General features: G+C 46.4%; 2 protein-coding genes across 4 annotated transcripts; one reads left to right on the top strand and one right to left on the bottom strand.

Moving 5' to 3' along the window:
* The first annotated feature begins 528 nt into the window (after window positions 1-528).
* On the top strand, window positions 529-5,745 carry TMEM170A (transmembrane protein 170A). 2 transcript variants are annotated; one of them, XM_082233534.1, is made up of 3 exons: window positions 529-753; window positions 1,588-1,758; window positions 2,966-5,745. In XM_082233534.1, exons 1-3 carry the CDS (start codon window positions 609-611, stop codon window positions 3,094-3,096), a joined length of 447 nt encoding a protein of 148 aa, XP_082089660.1. In that variant the 5' UTR covers window positions 529-608; the 3' UTR covers window positions 3,097-5,745. The 2 variants fall into 2 exon arrangements, with proteins under 2 accessions (XP_082089660.1, XP_082089661.1); XM_082233535.1 differs by having other exon boundaries at window positions 591-753; window positions 1,651-1,758.
* Window positions 5,746-6,935: 1,190 nt separating this feature from the next.
* On the bottom strand, window positions 6,936-18,456 carry LOC309538195 (C-signal-like). Of its 2 annotated transcripts, XM_082233529.1 has the most exons (6): window positions 18,145-18,439; window positions 15,744-15,795; window positions 9,829-10,016; window positions 9,356-9,514; window positions 8,729-8,839; window positions 6,936-7,182 (listed from the first exon to the last, which is right to left on the bottom strand). In XM_082233529.1, exons 1-6 carry the CDS (start codon window positions 18,289-18,291, stop codon window positions 7,069-7,071), a joined length of 771 nt encoding a protein of 256 aa, XP_082089655.1. In that variant the 5' UTR covers window positions 18,292-18,439; the 3' UTR covers window positions 6,936-7,068. The 2 variants fall into 2 exon arrangements, with proteins under 2 accessions (XP_082089655.1, XP_082089656.1); XM_082233530.1 differs by lacking the exons at window positions 6,936-7,182; window positions 8,729-8,839 and adding an exon at window positions 9,155-9,227 and having other exon boundaries at window positions 9,261-9,514; window positions 18,145-18,456.
* Between the last annotated feature and the right edge of the window lie 354 nt (window positions 18,457-18,810).

Genomic DNA, 18,810 nt, shown 5'->3' with positions numbered 1-18,810 from the left:
CGCGGCTTGTGAAAAAGTTGAGGCTCCCTAAAAGGCTGTGAGTGAAGTGCGATCGTACTGTTGCCAGTGGGTGACGATGACAGGGCCCTTCCCTCGGCCTTGCTGCGCTATTAAATCCCATGGAGAAGAAGAAAAGGACGCAGCGAGTGGTCATGGCTCTATACTTATTTTTAATAAACTCAGTAATCCACGACGGGAGTTGCAGTCTGAGGGTACAACAGGCTTCTCCCACTGAGACAGATTCTACTTCTAGTTCCTATTTTTCATTTATGACTTATATTCACTGCCCCTCTTTACCCTAACGAGGTAGGCTAGGCCCGGGACGAAGCTGCCTAGCCTGCCTGAATGTGGAGTCGAGCTCAGGCGTCGACAATTCAATAAATTTATTCATTTATTATTATTAAAACCTGGACCCTATATTCATTTTTAATTTATTAAAATAGTTGTACGCCGCTGTGTCATAAAAAATTACGTTCAAAGCGGTTTACATTACAGTACAGCAATAAAAGGGCGGCTTCCGCTTCGTTCACCGGAAGTTCTTGCCTGGGGCCGCTCTAGCATTACCTCTCTGTGGCAGTGGCGGAGCGGATGTTGATGTCGAAGGAGGCATGGAGGGAGGAGGCGGCGGTGGCGACGACTCGGTCCCTCCCGCCCCGGGGGGCCTCCTGCACCAGATCCTGAGCCTCCACCTGGTGCCTCGCTCGGGAAACGTCACCCGAGCCGCGTGCGCCGAATCCCTCTGCGACTTCACAGGTAGGTTCCGGGACTCACGCCACGACTGCCTTCCAGGGCCCCGCGAAGGGGTTGGGCGCCCTCTGCACATACCCGGGTCGCCTCCTTCCCCCGTCCCACTTGTGAGGGGTAGGACAAGGTCACTGTGGGTGCCACTGAAGGAAAGGGAGGCGCCTGTCCCTGGAGTCTCCAGGTGGGGTGGGCAAGACCTGGGAAAGCTGCTACTGCTTCACCACTCAAAGTGTGTGCAGACCATCCTGGAAATTTCCCCCATCAGCCCCAGCCCGGAATTCATAGCCCAAAGCCAAAGAGGGAGGCCATCGCTTTGCCGAAGGCTGCCCGAGGGTAGGCAACAGGTAGATTGGGGCATAGCTGTCAACTTTTCCCTTTTCTTGCGAGGAATCCTATTCAGAATAAGGGAATTTCCCTTTAAAAAAGGGAAACGTTGACAGCTATGGATTGGGGCCCACATATAGATTAATCAAGGGTTTCTGACTCCAGGGCTGCCCCCAAGATACTTTAATGCATGAGACAAAGCAGCTAATCTATCTTTCTTACTTTAAAAAAAACTTATACCCTACTTTTCCTTCCTTAGAGTTGCTTAAAATAGTTAAAAAGCAACAATGGTCCAACTGCTGAAGCTCAAACCGTAATAAAACTAAAGGCAGCATCAAAAAAGAACAGCACATAATCATTACTTTGAGCTGCTGCATTGGGGTCCTGCTTCTGGGCTTACCAAACTGCACCTGGTTGGCCACTGTGAAAACAGGATGTTGGACCAGATGGGCCCTTTGGCCTGATCCAGCTGGCTGCTCTTCTGCTCTTACTACCCTCTTCTCTCCTATCTCATGGCAGAGATGTGGTATGGCGTCTTCCTGTGGGCAATGGTGTCGTCTCTCTTTTTCCACATCCCCGCAGCACTCCTGGCCCTCTTCACTCTCCGGCGGCACAGATACGGCAGGTTCATGTCGGTGAGCATCCTGCTGATGGGCTTCGTGGGGCCATTAGCAGCTGGGATTTTATCAAGTAGGTTGGTTGTTTGAAACATTCCTTTGCCCCAGCAGCCTAGCAATCTCCTTATTTCTGTGTCCAATGACAGGACATATTGGGAACAAATCTGGGATTCCCAATCTCAGACTCATAAAATCTCGCTAGAAGAGGGAGAGTTTACATTATAGCACTCTCTCTCTCTCTGTCTTTCTCTCCCCCATCCCCCCACATAACATGACCCATTAGGCACAGGAGAGTTTGGAATAATCCTGGGAGTTTTCGCAGAAACACACTCAAGACCTAAACAGCCACATTTTGTGAGGTTTGTTAAAAATAAAAAAGAAAGGAGGAGGATAAATGGAAGAGGCAGAATGTTGCTATAGTCAAAGAACAAAAAGAGCCCTTTCATTCAAGCCTATCTATCCTATCAAATCTACTTACAAGCGGGTTTCTCGTGTCCTCACATGTAGCGGTGTAGGTGGTCAGATGAGCAATGCTGAGCGAGTTTGGGCTGTTTAAAAATGTTTCTGACCCAAGTGGGTCCTGGCTGGCTGGACAATGCCACCTGTCAATCACATCTGTCATGGAGACGGTTTGACACCTTTTGAAAGCTGAGAGGCCATTTGGGGATTCCCATTCTTCTCTTTGCTAGCCTGTGACAGTCAGAAGTATGGCTGTCAGTGAGGGTGTATGTATGTGACTCCAAGATGCTTGATGTTAACAACAGCAGAAAGCTATCCCTATTGTGCCCTGCTTTTGGACGACCCTTTGGTATTCATACTAGTGGTGTTGTGGTTTCTACTAAGGCTAGGAAGCCTTAGGTATGGATCCCCAACTCAGGGCTGAAGCTCCATGGATGACATTGTGAGGACAAAAGGGGAGGGTGAGGAAATCGTATATGCTGTTCTGAGTTCCCTGAAGAGGAGCAGAGCTTAAAATGTGAAAACAGCTACTCGCCCAGCAGGCTGATATTGTGTTTTTTAACTATTGGCTTAGCAGCATTCCTAAAACCAGGTTCTGTCCAGATGCTGTTGCACTACAACTCCCATGAGTCCAGATCATGCTGGCTGGGGTTGAAGAGAGTTGCAATACAACACATACGGAGAACACCAGATTGAGGAACAAGGAAAGTGAATGACAGTTGTCCTTCATTTCTTTTGCTGTGTATTATCAAGTGAGAAGAAAGGGATGATGGGACATGAGCAACCAACCTATGATGTTCCTTTCCCCCCTTCCTGAACAGGTGCTGCAATTGCTGGTGTTTACAAAGCTGCTGGAAAGGACATGATCCCCTTTGTGGCCATGACTTTTGGAGTGGGGCAGACCTTCGGTGTGGTGATGATTTCTTTCTTACGGATTTTAGCCACCCTTTAGCATCCCGCATCAGATGCCATTGCAAACACAGCAGCACCATGCAGGATTCCGGAGGGTGAAGAGGTCAAAAGGCATGTCCATGGGGAAGTTCCTCTATGCAAGCCCCACTGAAATGGATGGAAGCCACAGAAGAGCTTTGCCATGTTCTGACACAGGCCCCATTCATTTCACTGGGGAGAACTTCAGTGGATCCGTGCAATTTTTCTCCGGTAATTATCTCTGGCAGCCTGGAGCAATCCCATCTCATCCTTGGCCAGCTGGCTGAAGATCTTGGAGGAAACCATCCTTCTACAAACACATCTTATAGTCTCCAGATGACATTCTGGCACAACCCTGGCTGCTTTCTAACTGAAAATGAGACATTGGTGCAGAATATTTTGATCAAGTCTCTTATTGTCAAACAATACAAGGAATGTGTGAGTGAGTGGGGGATGGATAGAAGGTCTAAAACTCTGTGGCCCTCCAGGTGTTGTTAGACTACAACTCCCATCAGCCCCAGCCAGCATGGCCAACAGCCAGGAACGGTGAGAGCTGTCCCCTCCAGATATTGTTAGAGTTCAGGTTCCCCACCCTCGGTCTGAATATTTCTGGAGCACTGCCATGTAGCCTGGAAATGTTTGCATCCGCCATTGAACAAGCTTTCAGCCAATTCTTTGTTTATATTTTGTAAACGTTTTTGTAACCTTAAGTGCCAAGCTTTTCTGTTTTGGGGTAATTTTTTTTTTATTCAGCAAACAAATGTGTGATGGTGAAGCTGTTTTACTGTAACCGAAAGTATCCATCCTAGGATAGTACCGCTGGAGAAACTTCACCACTAAATCTGATTCCTGACAGGGAGAATGCACTTTAATGGACTTAAACCTTTTCTTATGGAAGAATGTGAATTTGAAGCTGTAAGAGAGAGGGTGAGGGGCTTCTTCTGCAAAAAATCTTCTTGGATTCTGGTCATTGCTGTGTTTAGACTGCAGCGAAGGCTGAGACAAAAGTGGTGGTGGGGAGAATGCTTTGTTGCTACCTCAAAATATGTGGCATGGATATGAAGTGCAGTTTTACCGAACCATGAAGGTTCTTGCTGTGTCTCTTGTTTGCGAAACAAATGGTAGTTGGATGAAATCCAGTAAATGCTACGATAATCAGTTCCTGAACGCTGGGTTGTTCCCTTGTTAATAATGTCCTTGTTGATTAGGTTGTGCAGATTCCGTGTGAAACATTTCTTAACACTTGTATTACGTGAGGAGTATTGTGATCATCTGTTGTCTTAAATCTTGTTATATAGGCCTGGATTTTTAGAAGTATGTATATAGGAACAGTAATTGTCCTGCAGACATCTCCCTGCTGTGGGGACTTGGATCTTTCTTTTTGGAACCCTACAAGTGCCTGGGCAATTTGCCTCTCCTCCAGGGTCCAGTCTTACTACTGTTGCCAGCCCATTGTTACTCCTCAAGTGCCATCCTCTGCACAGTCGTGACCTGTTATCTGCAGATTCAGAAATGCTTCCTCCAGAGATTTGGGGGTGGCGGAGATTCTGCGTGTTTACTGGTCCGTCTTTGGAAGATAGATCTTTGCATTCTCACTCTTGAGGCCACTGCAGCATCAATTCGTATTTGGGGTGGGGAGGAGATGGACAGCCCTCTCCTGAGACTGTACAGTGTCAAAATACAAGCAGGGAATTGCTTGTTTAAAAATGCCTCCCTTGTCAATATCTAGACAACTCCTCTCTTACAGGGAGACGGTTGTGGGATGCTTTGAAACAAACTTCCCCTACATCCTTTAGGAGATGATGTTTCCCTGAATGTTTAAATTGGCTCTGATCAGTTAGGCTTTTAAAATATATATAATCCAAGTTCCAGTACCTCTCCCGTTTGTCCAGTACCTCTCCCGTTCCCCATGTCACCCTTCCATTGTAGAACGTGGGTCATGTGATTGGCTTTGCCAAGCAATGACAGACCTTCATTTCTTCAATTGCAGAGGCTGACCGGGGGAGGGGGGTTGTGGCAGGTAGGTAGGGAATAGCTGTCTTTTTTTGTAGGTAACAAATCACGATTAGCCAGTCAGATTCTCTAACCACATTGTAGAATTTCCAACCACTTGGTTGGGGCTTCCCCATGCCTTAAGGCTGGTTGAGCACTTTAGATCTATAATTTGTCACTTTAACTTTCCCCTGATCTGAAAAACGTTGATATCATATTCTGATCTTTTTTCCTCTTAACTTTCTTCTCTTCAGTTTAATATGTTAACTTCCTGTTAAGTTTTTTTGGGGTAGGGGAAGGGTCTACCAAATGCTTAGCAAATGTGAAACCTGTTGAATTCCAGTGGAGCCTAAAAGCGGATCTCTTGTGAATGCATCAATGCTGTTTACTGTTCTCATGAACCCCACCGTATGTCGAGACTGCGGCCGATGGAATGCCCTTTTCTTCAGCAAGCTCTTTCCAAGGCCTGCAACCGTGAGCCCAACTTTGTGCGGGAGATGGAGAGGCCGCGTCAAAGCTCTTTTTCCCTGAACTGTTCCACTAACTGCTGCGGCAAACGTGAACAAAGCTTTATAAGGCAGGGAGAACAGGACTGTGAATATCAGTTTTTTATTTTTCTACCAACACTTCTGATTTTCACGTTTGGTATTTTAGCTAATAAAATCCCAATTGATCCTTGTGTCTTTTGTGACTGGCAAACCTCTTTATGGTCGTTCTCAGTGGGCATCTGGGAAGTTGCTGATTCAGCAGAGGCTAATACTTCTTTTACAGCGTTCTGCATCTCTTGCCTAGTACTTCCAAAGATGAGGCACCCAGTTCCTATGAAAATTTGTGCTGTCTGTGCCTCAATATTATGTAGTGGTTCCCATTGAAAGAAGACTCCCACTAGTTTCTGGGCATAGCAAGCAATTGCAAGTATTCTAATTGCAAGGGACTGGATTCATAGGAACTTAAGAAACTGTATTTATAGTGTTCCTGGCCATTAAGCCATCTAGCTCAGTATCACACTCAATGACAGTGGCTCTCCATGATTTCAGATGGGAGGGACTGAACCTGGGACTTTTGAGCTACAACCCACAGCCACTCCTTTTTCCTATCCCTACTCTCTTGCCTATTGTCATGGACTGGCTGGATGCAGAGGAGTGGTGGGAGGCACCAGGCAAGGAGGCACCAGGGGACGAAGGCTCAGAGCCCAGGGACTGGTGGTGGGAGAATGATGAGTGGTGTCAATGGGGGAAGGAGCAGACTGGGAGGAGGTGGTGTTAGGAGCATACAAGGCAACAGGGTTTAGTGAGCAGGAAGAGGCTGTGGCAGAGAGCAGTGCAGACTCCAAGACTGAGCGTGGGCAGACTGTGGAAGAAGACACAAAGTCTTCCCCTCCTGCTGTGTCCAGCACCCCTTCTCCCTGGTCTCCCAGAACACACACACAAATGAGAAACAAGAAGGCAAAGAAGCCTTAAGCTACGGGGGAAGGAACCAGGGGAAGAGCCTTAGGGAGTGGGGTGAAGACAGGGGCCATCAGTCCTCACAACTGCTTCCTTGGAGCAAGACCTGGAAAGAGTTGCTGAGACCACTAGATTCAGGTAGGTAGCCATGTTGGTCTGACACAATAGAAATATATAAAAAAATTGTCCAGTAAGTTTGTTCTTGGTATGAGCTTTTGTGTGCATGCACGCTTCTTCAGATTCTGAGACCACTAGGCCTGAGATGTGGTTTGTTTCCTTGAATAAAGAGTTCACTGGCCTCGGGTGATTTGTTGCTAACCTTCGCCTGACTCCAGCCCTGACAGCCATTCAGTGCGTTTCAATCTCTGTTGCTTCTCTGGTGCATTTTTATGGCTAGCAAGAAATGATGGAAGACCAGGACAGGTTATGAAAGCCATGTGATTTATTTCTTGTAAGTGCTGTCATGGCAGCTAGATGCAAGCACATCACTTGTAGCTGACCTGGGTTGGGACACACGGACACATCCATCGGGAGAGATCCCTCTTTGGCTGCTGGCTTCACCAGGGCACAATCCTCCCCTCCCAGTCCACCAGTCGGCTATTTTTCTCTTCGTTGATGCTGGAAAGCACTTGGATGATCCCCTGCACACTCTCTTGCACCGTCAGTTCCGCCTGCATTGTGCAAACATGTTTTTGCATTGAAAATCCAAACCAAAACCCGCCACGAGGACACCAGACTTGGGCCACTTGGGAAAGGAAAGGTGGGGGCACCAGGTGTTTCCAGACACCTTGAGCTGCAGAAGCTTCTATTTTATGGATGGGCAGTTTCTTTGCTGCTTTGAACATAGTTATGGGGAAACAGTTTACTAATTTAAAAAAAAAATCACAAGAAGACCTGGGTGGGGGCCATGGCTGCTAAAGGCTTCAGATTGCCAGGAAGCAACCTTCCACAGGGCTGGATAAGTTTCACTTCTGAGCAGGGCCAAGTGGAGGAAATGTGAGAAGGTCCCAAGAATGGAGACTTTTCTGCAGGGAAAAGACCCCAGCCACCTCCTTCCTGGCAACTTGGGTGAAAATGGCCAGATTCTGGGTATTGGTTCAAGCTATGCTGCCCAACCCCTGGTTCTAATTCCCTCTAGTTCAGTGGTTCCCTAAGTGGGCAGTATTGCCCTCTGGGGGATGGCAGGATTACCTAGGGCAGAGGCTTTCAACCTTTTTGAGTCCACAGCTCCCTTGACCAACTACATTCTTTCTGTGACACCCCTGTAGGGCTCAGGAGTCCAGTTATGCCACCCCTTGCCCGCAGAGCTGGCAGCCTCTCACCCTTTTCAGACACCCTCCTTTGTGGAGTGTTTCCTCAGCCTCCTCACACTGCCCCACGGGCCTGGGAAGAGGATGCCCCTAGCCTTAGTGGCCCAACCAAGACTGGCCAGAGGTGAACATGGGGCTAGCACTTTACTTTGAGGGGCAGCAGCAGGTGCTGCCAGGCCTGCTTGGCAGAAAGGCTCCCCTTCAGCACTGGGCACTCAGCTCCCAGGCAGGCATGGCACACAGCAAGCACAAGAAAGGCCAGTGCCTTTCCCCCTTGTCTGTTCATTCCCAGCAGCAAGGGCTGGCGGACTGGCTGGTTGGGCTCCTTCACCTGCTTGCTTGCTTGCTTACTGCAAGGCTCCCCCCGCTCCTGGCAACCAGCACCCCCTGGTCAGCCCCAGAGGCACCATGTGCCTCCAGAACCTGTAGCCAGGGCTGCTGCAACAAACAGCCATGCAAGCCTTGGGGAGGCAGAGACGTGAGAGGGCATCAGAGGAGGGAGGGAAGGAAAGAGACAAGAAGCCAGTATTGCCCACAGCACCCCTGACCATGGCACCCCAGGGTGCCACGGCACACTGGTTGAAAACCAGTGACCTAGGAGAGGCAGGGGGAGTACTGGGGGTGTGAATGATCAGATTCTGAAAAGCCAGTATGAATGTGCAATTAGTTATTACTGCTATGAGTTTTATTGTGTTACTATCTTCTTTGGTGGGTCATGCAAACCACTATTCTGGCTTTTGGTAGGGTAGGGGCCCCTGGGGATGAGTTTATGGAACAAACAGGGCAGTGGTCCGAAATCGATTGGGAACCACTGCTCTAGTTTGCAAGCTGTGCTTCTTGCTCCTCCTCCTCCGGTCTTTTACCACATTCTGATCTAATGACCAACTGCGATTTTGCCATCACGTACCTTCTCTGTTCCCATTTCTGTCTTCACCCATCCTGGGTGAAGTGCGACGCAAAGGATCCCGTCATCCTTGTACTCCAGCGCCTGGCACCGCGTGAGCATGTTCAGCGCCGTCTGAAGAAAGACAGAAGCAGCAGCAGCGTAGAGGTTACAGGGTAAACTAGCGAGTCACGCGGCTGGATCAGGCCGGCGGCCCATCTGCTCCAGCATCCTCTTTGCCACAGTGGCCAACCAGATGCTCCAACGTGGAACCCAGAAGCTGGGCTGTCCCTTGGGATTGTCAGCTGCTAAGAGAGGCATGCTGCCTTCATCAGTGGAGGCAATACATAGCCATTGTGGCTAGCAGCCGCGTGTAGCTCCGCCCTCCTCCACCCATTCGTCCAATCCCCTTTTGAAGCCTTCCTGCTTGGTGGCCATCACACTGCACCTTGTGGCAGCCAATTCCTAACTATGTGCAACAAGGGCTGCGGTCAGTGCTGGATTATGCACTATAAATTCACTCCTCCCAGGAGGCCACAGTGATGTCAGGGGCAACTGTCCCCGGCCCCACTCCCTGTTGCTGCCCCTGCCCCACTTGCACAGATTGGCCAAGATGCAGGCAGGCAGGAGAGGCTGTGCTGCCCACGTTACCTTGCTGCAGCGGTAAGAAATGACGGGGAACGTGGCCATAGAAGGGGGTCTCCCGATTGAGCTGCCAATGGTGGAGACGTTGATGATGGCAGCCCTGCTGCAGCTCAGCCCCTTCCTGTTGCTCTTCTTAGCAGCCGTCTTCAGCATGGGCAGAAATGCCTGCAAAGGAAGACAGGCGTGGGCAGTCCCTTTGTCCCCTTCCAAGGCCTTCCATCCTTGGTTCCCAAATTCTCCTTGGCTGGACCCCTCCTGCATATTTTGCCCCCCTCTCTTCCTTGATCAATACGTTATGAGTGTGGCAGGGTATTAGGAAGACAAGCCCCTGTCTCAGGAAATTCAATGTAAGGAAATAAGCATGGAGAGCTTTCCGTTAAAGTTGTGGGAGCCTTTTAACATCTCCTTTCACCTGCTGCTCCCTTCTTTGCCCAGAAGAATGGATGCCACCTCTAGCAAAGTATGAGGATAAGCTCTACCTGTGTCACCAGCATTGGGCCAATGAGATTGATACGGTAGACACTCAGCATATCTTCTTTGTCCACCGACTCCAGGGTGCTTGGGGGCATGACACCCGCGTTGTTGATCAGCAAATTTAGTCCACTTCCGGCCAGGTGGACCTCAACTTCCTTTGCAGCAGCCTTGATGCTAGCCTCATCTGTGGACTCTGTGGAAAGAGGGCACAGGATTTGTCATGGAAACACCTTCCTCTCCTTTATAGCTTTCCAGGGCTTCAGAGAGAAGACTTTCCCAGGACAACCTGGAAAAGCTGGGCCCGGGGAACTGAACCTGGGACCATCTGCATGGCAAAGAGCTACAGCTGTTCTCCATGGGTTTGGTCACATTTGTTCTTTCCCTCATCCTCCTCAGCCTTGTCCCCATCAAGACTGAGAAAAGAGTTCTCTACTCAAGGCAAAAGCCTCTGCCCGTCAACCGCAGACAATGCCTTGTATACCTGGAGCATCTCCTCTCCTGTCATTCAGCCTGGACACTGAGATCCAGCTCCAAGGGCCTTCTAGCAGTTCACTCCCTATGAGAAGTAAAGCTACAGAGAACCAGGCAGAGGGCCTTCTCAGTAGAGGCCCCCTCCCTGCGGAACACCCTCCCATTGGATGTCAAGGAGATAAGTAACTACAGTGGTGCCCCGCAAGACGAATGCCTCGCAAGACGGAAAACTCGCTAGACAAAAGAGTTTTCCGTTTTGGAGGTGCTTCGCAAAACAAATTTCCTATGGGCTTGCTTCGCAAGACGACAATGTCTTGTGAGTTCCTGCTGTTTCCCCCCCCCTTTTTCTAAGCCGCTAAGCCGCTTATCAGCTGATCCGATCCGCAGATAAGCCGCTAAAAGCCGCTAATAGCACTAATCCGCTAATCCGTCAATGGGCTTGCTTCGCAAGACGAAAAAACCGCTAGACGAAGAGAATCACAGAACGGATTCTTTTCGTCTTGCAAGGCACCACTGTATATGACTTTTTATAAGACATCTGAAGGCAGCCCTGTATTGGGAAGTTTTAAATGTTTGACGTTTTATTATGTTTTTATATGTGTTGGAAGCTGTGCTGGGGCCATCCATCTAGATGGGCAGGGTAATAATAATAACAATAACAATAATAATAGATGATACTGGGTTGGATGAGCCCATGATCAGATTCAAGTAATGCCCAGCATGATGGTATGAAATACAGGTCATGTTAATCCAGGGATATAGAACCTGGGAAACAGCAACACAGGAGAAAAAGGCATTAGGGGGCCCTTGGAGAGAGGGAAAGTCACAGGTGAACATGGAAGAAAAAGCTATCAATGGCTACTAGGCATGATGGTTATGCTCTGCCTCTACCAGTTGCTGGAAACCGTAGGAGGAGAGAGCCATCATCTCCTCCTCAGCTGTAGGGCGACTGAGGGAGAGGCAGTAGGCAGGTGCAAGTCCCATGCTGCCATTTCAGGTAGCGCGGAACCTGCAGGCACCTAAGCCACCACACCACTCCTAAAAAGTTTCGTGAGCCCATTTTTTTTTAAACTCATTGTGTCACACATCCACACCCAGTGATGACACCCGGGCCCGGCCACACCCCCACACCCCCCTTCCTCCACCACTGGGAGAGAGGGATCTTGTGCTTGGGTCCTGTTTGTGGTTTCCCACAGGCATCTGGTTGACCACTGTGAGAACAGGGTGCTGGCCTGGATGGGCCACTGGCTTCATCTAGCAGGCAGGCTCTTTGTGCTGTTATTATATATGGGCCATGGCATATCAGGCAGATGCCCCTCTTGCCATTTATCTACACCAGTCCATCTCCACTATTTCCTCCATCATCTTGTTCCAGATTGTAACACAATAAAAACAACAACACAATATACAAGAAATAAAAGAAGCAATTAAAATTCAGTTAAAAGTCGTGCATCCAGCCCAGCACATTAAGATTGGGACAAGAGGCAGAAATATCGTTAAGTGGTCTGTGATTTTCAGTCACCTTCAGTGATTTTCAAATAGTCTTGTGGCGTGGGGAGAGTCTGGGAACCACAGCCACAAACCTCAAAGTGATTTCATAGTAAAAACCTGAACAATAAAAGCAATGACAATAGGAATAAAACCATTTCCATATGTAAGGGATTCCATATATATATAAACAACTAAAAACAATTCCATGTGGAAAAGCTATTTCAAATCCAGCACGGATACTGACCAGATTAAAGAACTCCACTTAAAAAAAGCTTTTAAAAAGAAGGTTTTTGAAAAGAAGGTTTTTGAAAAGAAAACAACCTGTTTCTCATCTCTTCAGTGAAGCCTGGGGCTTGTATTGTCAGATCCTGGAATAACTTCAGATTTAATTGTTGGTATTCAAGGGTTTGGCAAATTACCTTTCTTGAAAAGCTACATCAGAGGACTTCCGGGGTGGCGCCACCAGCAATGGTGGACTCCCTCTGAACTGGAGGGACTGGCTCCGTGGTAAACAGGGTCTTCTCCGCTACGGCGAAGCGGGGACCCTTTTAAAATCACAGGCGGATGAAGCCTGTGACTGTGGGACTCGGCGGGCACCTTTAGCGCCCCCCCAATCCGCTAAGGAACCCACCAACGGGCTCCGAAGTGAGGAGGGGGAAGTGGCGCGGTGCTGTGAGTCGATCGCTATTTCCGTGGAGCGAAGCCGCACAGCTGTTGCCGGAGAGCGCTGCCTTTTTTCCTGGGACAATTTGGACTCTAAAAGCAAGCACCCGTGAGTACTTAGAATTTGAACAATTGGATATTAAACAAAGATTTTACAAGAAGGACAGAATTGGACTATTAAAAAAAAATCTATCAAGTTGGGTACGGAGCGGGAAGGGCTAAACAGGAAGTCACCCTTCCATTCTTTTGTAAACAGAATAAAGCAAAGGCAATTTATACTAGAGCTCAGAAAATTGTCTTTAAAGATTGGATTTCAACATTTTAAATTGTGAACCTTTTTTTTTTGGACTGTTTGAAGTGACTTTAAAGGGTAGTAACTTTCCTCCGTCCTGATCCTGGAGCGGGGTGTCAGGACCGACGTGGAAGTTCACCAAGACAATTGCTTTTTGACAGATAGCTAAAAGAAGAGAAACTTTGCGATCCCACTGCTCCCTTTCGCATTTTAAAGGAATATATATGGACAAAGTATCTAAAGCATTAAAAAAAAAAAAAGGAAACTACGTAGCAAGAATAAACAGAAGTCTTCCCCCTAGGGGGAGCTTGTGAAACTGTAACTAACTCCAGGGAACTGACAGCTGTTACAGAATAATTGCGGGAAAGTATTTGACCTTGTAGGACAATGTATCCAGAAGCCTTGGTGTGTGCTTTTTACAAAACAAATGCTCTACTGGAAGAATTATACGAAAAGGTGAACTGGATGGTCATTTCGACTAGAAATCTTAAACAGGCAGTGGAATGTTTTGACCAGACAGCGGGAAAATATGTGGAGCTCACTCAGGATTCAAACCAGGAGTGTGTTTTGACAGAACAGGAGTTTGTGGCATTTAATCAGGAGTGTGTTTTGACAGAACAGACCCAACAGGAGTATGATTTTTTGGATTGGACAAATGAATTTGGAAAAAGCCAGATTTGGAAAGGAAAAGTTTGGTGTGGTTTGGAAATGGGGGGCTGGATTGACCCCCCTATGTTGGGATGTCTGGACTCTTCAAATATGGTAATGGGCTGCGAAATGTTTGGGACTGTCGGGGCTCTCAATTTTGGAGGGCCCTTGAAATATGCTTTTAATTACCACATGGAATTCAGCGATGAACATGAAAAAGGGTCTGATCTGTCGAGAAGAGTTAAAAACATTGTTAAGTTGGAGTTACCACGAGCAAGAGATATTGTTAAGCTGGAGTTACCACGAGCAGGAGATAAGGGAAATTACAACTACAAATATGAAGAAGAGCCGCGGAAGGGCTATGGAAGTGACTTGAGGGCCTCGGACATAAGGTTAACAGGCTAGACTGATGGGAATAAGGACTGACAAATCCCGGAACCAGGAGGAAGGAGCGTTGGATAAAGATTGGACTTGTTTATACCTTTCTTTTTTTCCCCTTTATCATTATCAGAATGTTTTATAAAGTTGATGAATGATAGAAAAATGTTGGAAGAAATCACCTGGCTTTAGCAAAGATGCTCAAAGAATTATGAAAGAATATTATGATTATAAGAAGCTGGCAAGGTTAAGACTTAAGCTTTAAATTTTTAAGGTTTATCTTATTATAGAAAGATAGGATTAAAATAGTCTAGGGTAATGTAATGACAGAATTTTATGAAACATGGAAAGGAAAGGATTTGCTGGGATAATTAACAACTAGGATACAAAGGAAGGGAGGAGGAGGAGGAGGTCTAAGAAAGAAGGTAATGACAGTTAAGGGTCTGAAAATAATGAACTTGTTTTTAATTTTTTTAATTTTTTCTTTAAAAGTTTGGGATTTTTGCAATTTTGTCACTTTTTTGTCTTTTTATTTGGAATTTTCTTCTTTCTTCTTTTTTACATGGTGGGAAGGGGATTCTTTGTATTTTCTTTTGCTGCTATTTTCTCTGTTTTCTCTTTTTGTAACATTTTGAAAATTTTAATAAATATTATTAAAAAAATAATAATGAAAAGCTACATCAGAAACTAAAGAGCAGACCTCCAATTACATTTCTCTCATATATGGCATAGTATCATTTTTTTACACAATCAGTGCCACCAGTCTGTGCAAATGAATCTTTATTCTCAAAAATGTTGGAACTCACAGGAGGAGAATACTGTTATTTTTATAAAATGCAGCACCACTCCCCCCCCCACCTGCGATTCCAGCAACTAGCATGCAGAGGCATTACCCATTGTGACTAGTAGCCATTGATACCCGATTCCTCCATGAATTTGTCTAATCCTCTTGGTAGCTATCTTTGCCTCCTGTTTATGCACTGCATGAAAAAGCACTTTCTGTTGTGTGCCCCGAATCTTTCAAAATCCAGCTAATGCAAACAAACTTAATACAACTCTCAGGAAGATGTATTGTAATGCAGGCCTGTCAGAACAGCTGCAGCCTTTTGTATGGAAGCCACTCAGTTAATCTGGGAGTGATAGTTAACTGGCACAAACTTTATAATCCTCTTCAATATACATGCCTGGGCCCGCCAAATAATCCTACCCATTTATTTAAAAACCTGCGAAAGATCCCCTTTGCACCACTTTAAACAAGCATAGCTTCCCCCAAAGTATCCTGGGAACAGTAGTTTGTTACAGTGCTACAGTTCCCAGAGTCCTCTAGAGGAAGGATGGATTGTTAAACCACTCTGGGAACTGTAGCTCAGTGAGGAGACGAGGGGTCTTGCCTAACAACTCCCAATACCCTTAACAAACTACGGTTCCCAGGATTCCTTGGGGGAAATACATGGCTAAAGTAGTACTTTAAATGTACAGTGCAGATGGAAGTCGTAGTCCAAAAGAAGTGGAGGATCTTGTACATTGAGTACTTGTGAGTACAAATGGCCTTGCCCCATTTCTATAGGTGGCCTCCCTGAATAAGTCTTTCCCCTGGGGCGCAACGAACATATGGCTCCATGGCTAAAGTAGTGCTTTAAATGTACCGTGCAGATGGGAGTTGTAGTCCAAAGCAAGTGGAGGATTCCAGGTTGAGGGAGACTGATCTACCTTGAGTACCTGAGTGAGTAGAAATGACCTTGCCCCACCTCTGCAGGAGGCCACCCTGAATAAGTCTTTCCCCTTCAAAATGAACAGAGCAAAGAGATGTGAGGATTCTGCCTGGAGCATAACTAACACATTGTGACAGGAGGCACTTAATAAATGAATGTTCAGCTATCCACCCTAAATGGAGCCACAGGGCATGTTGGTTTCTGCAGTTCTAAGATTAAAGAACTGAAATGGAATAGAAGAAAATAAATAAGACGAAAGTCATACCCAGCTGCAGAATCACAAGGCAGGGATGTTTAGAAGCCAGCGATCTCAGTTCCTAAAAGGAGAAAAAGGGGGTCATGTGCGAAACAAACCCCAAGGCTTCCTCAGTGCTGCTGTAAAAATGTCAAATGCTAGACCCAGAAAAGTCTGAAGCCCGAGCATGTTTGCATAATTTCACTTATTTTACACAAATTGTTTTGTTTTCGTTTGAGTTATATGGGGCACTCTAGACTGCTCACTGTTACTCAGCCTCTGGCTTCTGAGATTTTAGCAGACATCGACTGGCTTCACAGTTTTTTCGAAGCCACAGGAGTCAGAAAGGTGAGAATCTCAATAAGCTAGTTTTTTCTGCTGCTGCAGAATCACAGCAGACATACAACTCTGCAGATACTGAATAAGTGCCAGGCCCCCAAGGACCTCACGGACTTCTGGTGTAACCTGTGAACGGACATACATGGCTGTTATTATTAATTGCATTTATAGCCCATCTTTTTCCTTTAAGGAGCTTGAGGTGAAGTACATTGTTTCCCCCCTTATTTAATCCCCACAACAACTGTGTGAGGTCAGTTAGGCGAAGAGGCAGTGGCTGGCTCAAGGGCGCCCAGTGAACTTCATGGCCAAATGGCGATTTGAACCCTGGTCTCCCAGGTCCTAGTCTAGCACTCTAACCACAATACCACACAGCCAGCATAGTAGAGTACATTCTCTCTCTCTCTCTCTCTGTCCCCCCGCCCCCAGGGAAGGAATTGTACCCTAAATGAGAACTATGGAAACTTGCACTAAACAAAATGTTAAGAAGGCATTCCGCCCCTGCCAACCCCAACAAGGCAAATATAGGAACAAAAGAAAGAGGAACAGAGTGACCAGTGATGGAAACCAGAAAATGTGGATTCTCTCTCTGATGGAGCATTCGGAACATAAAGGATAAAATAATAGAGAGCTTTCTTTGAAAAACAAAAAACTCAAAGCTTTTCAATGTATGATACAATACAGTAAAAGCCAAACTAATCTAAATGAAAACAGAAAAGAAAGGAGAAAACAAAACAAGGCAAACACACAAAAGGAAGGGTGGAGACACAAAGGCCTCTATCAGAGATGCATCTTAACCCTTGAACCACACAAAAGGTGGTGGACCCTCCCAGCTCTCACCTGGGAGCTTCCCTTCTCCCAGCCTGCCTCCCTGGAAGATCTTCCCTTCCCTGCCTCTCATGCAGGGTGTAAGGGAGAGCGTTCCCTTTGTTACTAATGCTGGGCAGTTTTAGCCAGAAAAGATGCTAAACGCTTGCTAATTATCATCATCATCATCATTTCTTACCCACCTGTCTCCATATGGTTCCAAGGCAGGTTGCAGCAATGGAAAAACACAATCTTATTTTATAAAAACACAATCTGTCAAACAAGCCTTTTAAGCTGAGATCTTTCCCAGCCTGCACCTGTATTTGAATGGTTTTTAAGATGTTTTAAATGTGGGGTTTTTTAATTGTATTATAGCTTGCTGCTTGTTGCCCTGGGCTTCTTTAGGAGGAAGGGCAGCTTATAAAGATAATGATAATAATTTTAAAATGAGGTAAAAACCATTTACAATAAAGAGAATAAGGTGGGTCCTAAAAACACACATCTCAGGGGTCAACAGCCAGGGTCGAGAGGTGCACGCCTTCGGCACACGATGAGAGCTGAAGGTGCTGGATGCATTTCTGTGGAGAGGAGATGTCATACCTCAGGGGCTGCTACAAAGAACACCCCCTCTCCCTTAGCCACTGCTCCATGAAACTTCTGAACGGAGTAGACTAACTTTCTTGCACATCTCTTCTCTCTCTCAGCCTGGAATTGGACCTGAAAAACTGTCACTTCCTAAAAAGGATGGTCAGCTCTGAAGTTGGGGATGAGTGAATCTGTCCATTTCAGTTGCTCATTTTCCCAATCTTTAGTTCTCCATGATGGAATCTACACACGTTAAAAATGTCATGAATATGCTTTTTAAAAAATTGTTTTTAAAAACACATTGAATTTGCTATAGCTCACCACAATTGTATATTTCACTTTACCACACATTTACAGACCTTTTAATTGCAGCTGTATAGCAGAGCCCCATATTTCCAGTTTGCTATTTTTCTGTTTTAAAAGTCCTCATGAGAATGCATCATAATTTCAGTGGGGATTTATTCTAACATGAACCATTTCTGCAAAGCAATTTCCCCTAATAGAATGTGTTTTGGTATGTTGTTTCTCGTTGCTCTATGCAATTATATGCACACTTTGCCATAGCATGTGGCTGGGGATGCTCATTAAGTGGGAATTCCAAAAAGGTGGCTGCATCTTACTTCATGGATTACTCAGGAAAGTGCAAAGCAGGTGCGTTTGCATTTAACTGAAACTAACCTCTTCCCCATCCCTACGGTCTCACCTGGCTTCTTCCTCCATGTGGATCCCTGCATGTGGCGAAGACCCATTTTGGTGGTTCTCGTAGTCCCAGGAGCTGCTTCACCATTTCCAGCCCGATACCCCGATTGGCTCCTGTGACCAGGACGCTGTGGAAATGGGCCCCAGACATCACCGGCTTGGATGCAGACCCTCTCCTCTTGCTATCCGTCTATTTTCTCTGCACTTAAACTTGAGCTGGCACTGTTTGCCCTTGCTGGTCCCTGCCTATTTATACTTACTGCTACGGAGACCAGCTTTTGTTCAGGGATTTGTTAAGGGAGTTGATGCTACGTTTCGTAATTATGACTCATGGCAGAAATCTCTGGGTAAACAAACACACACTGGAAGTTTTGGGCTGAAAGGAGACTCTGCAGGAAATCACAGCGTACTGAATGTATTAGGCATGGCAATCTATGCAGCCTAGTTCATAAATACAGCAGAAATCCTTATAGACTAAAGGGTTTCTGGAATGGAAAACAACCCCAATTTGTGGCAAACTCAGCCGAAAGAGAAAAATGTTGGGTGGCTGCCCTGGGACCCAAGCACACATTTCCGTAAGACTGTAGCTTGAAGCAACGATCCTTGAAACAGAAAGCACAATAAAAGGTACCATTTCTAAAAAGTAGGGCACAGGACTGGCAGGAGGTTT

Source organism: Podarcis vaucheri (assembly GCF_965113315.1).
Source record: "Podarcis vaucheri genome assembly, chromosome: 7".
Taxonomy (NCBI): Eukaryota; Metazoa; Chordata; class Lepidosauria; order Squamata; family Lacertidae; genus Podarcis; species Podarcis vaucheri.
Note: the sequence above shows the minus strand (reverse complement) of the source record. Positions and strands in the feature narration are given on the sequence as shown.

Bases quoted from the DNA above. Each gene is read 5' to 3' on its own strand.
- TMEM170A (XM_082233534.1), top strand. From the start codon at position 609: ATGGAGGGAGGAGGCGGCGGTGGCGACGACTCGGTCCCTCCCGCCCCG. The intron at 754-1,587 runs GTAGGTTCCGGG...ATCTCATGGCAG, and splicing joins ATCCCTCTGCGACTTCACAG to AGATGTGGTATGGCGTCTTC. The intron at 1,759-2,965 runs GTAGGTTGGTTG...CTTCCTGAACAG, and splicing joins AGCAGCTGGGATTTTATCAA to GTGCTGCAATTGCTGGTGTT.
- LOC309538195 (XM_082233529.1), bottom strand. From the start codon at position 18,291: ATGTCTGGGGCCCATTTCCACAGCGTCCTGGTCACAGGAGCCAATCGG. The intron at 15,796-18,144 runs GTGAGACCGTAG...TTCTCCTTTTAG, and splicing joins CACATGGAGGAAGAAGCCAG to GAACTGAGATCGCTGGCTTC. The intron at 7,183-8,728 runs GTACGTGATGGC...TGCACAATGCAG, and splicing joins CAGAAATGGGAACAGAGAAG to GCGGAACTGACGGTGCAAGA.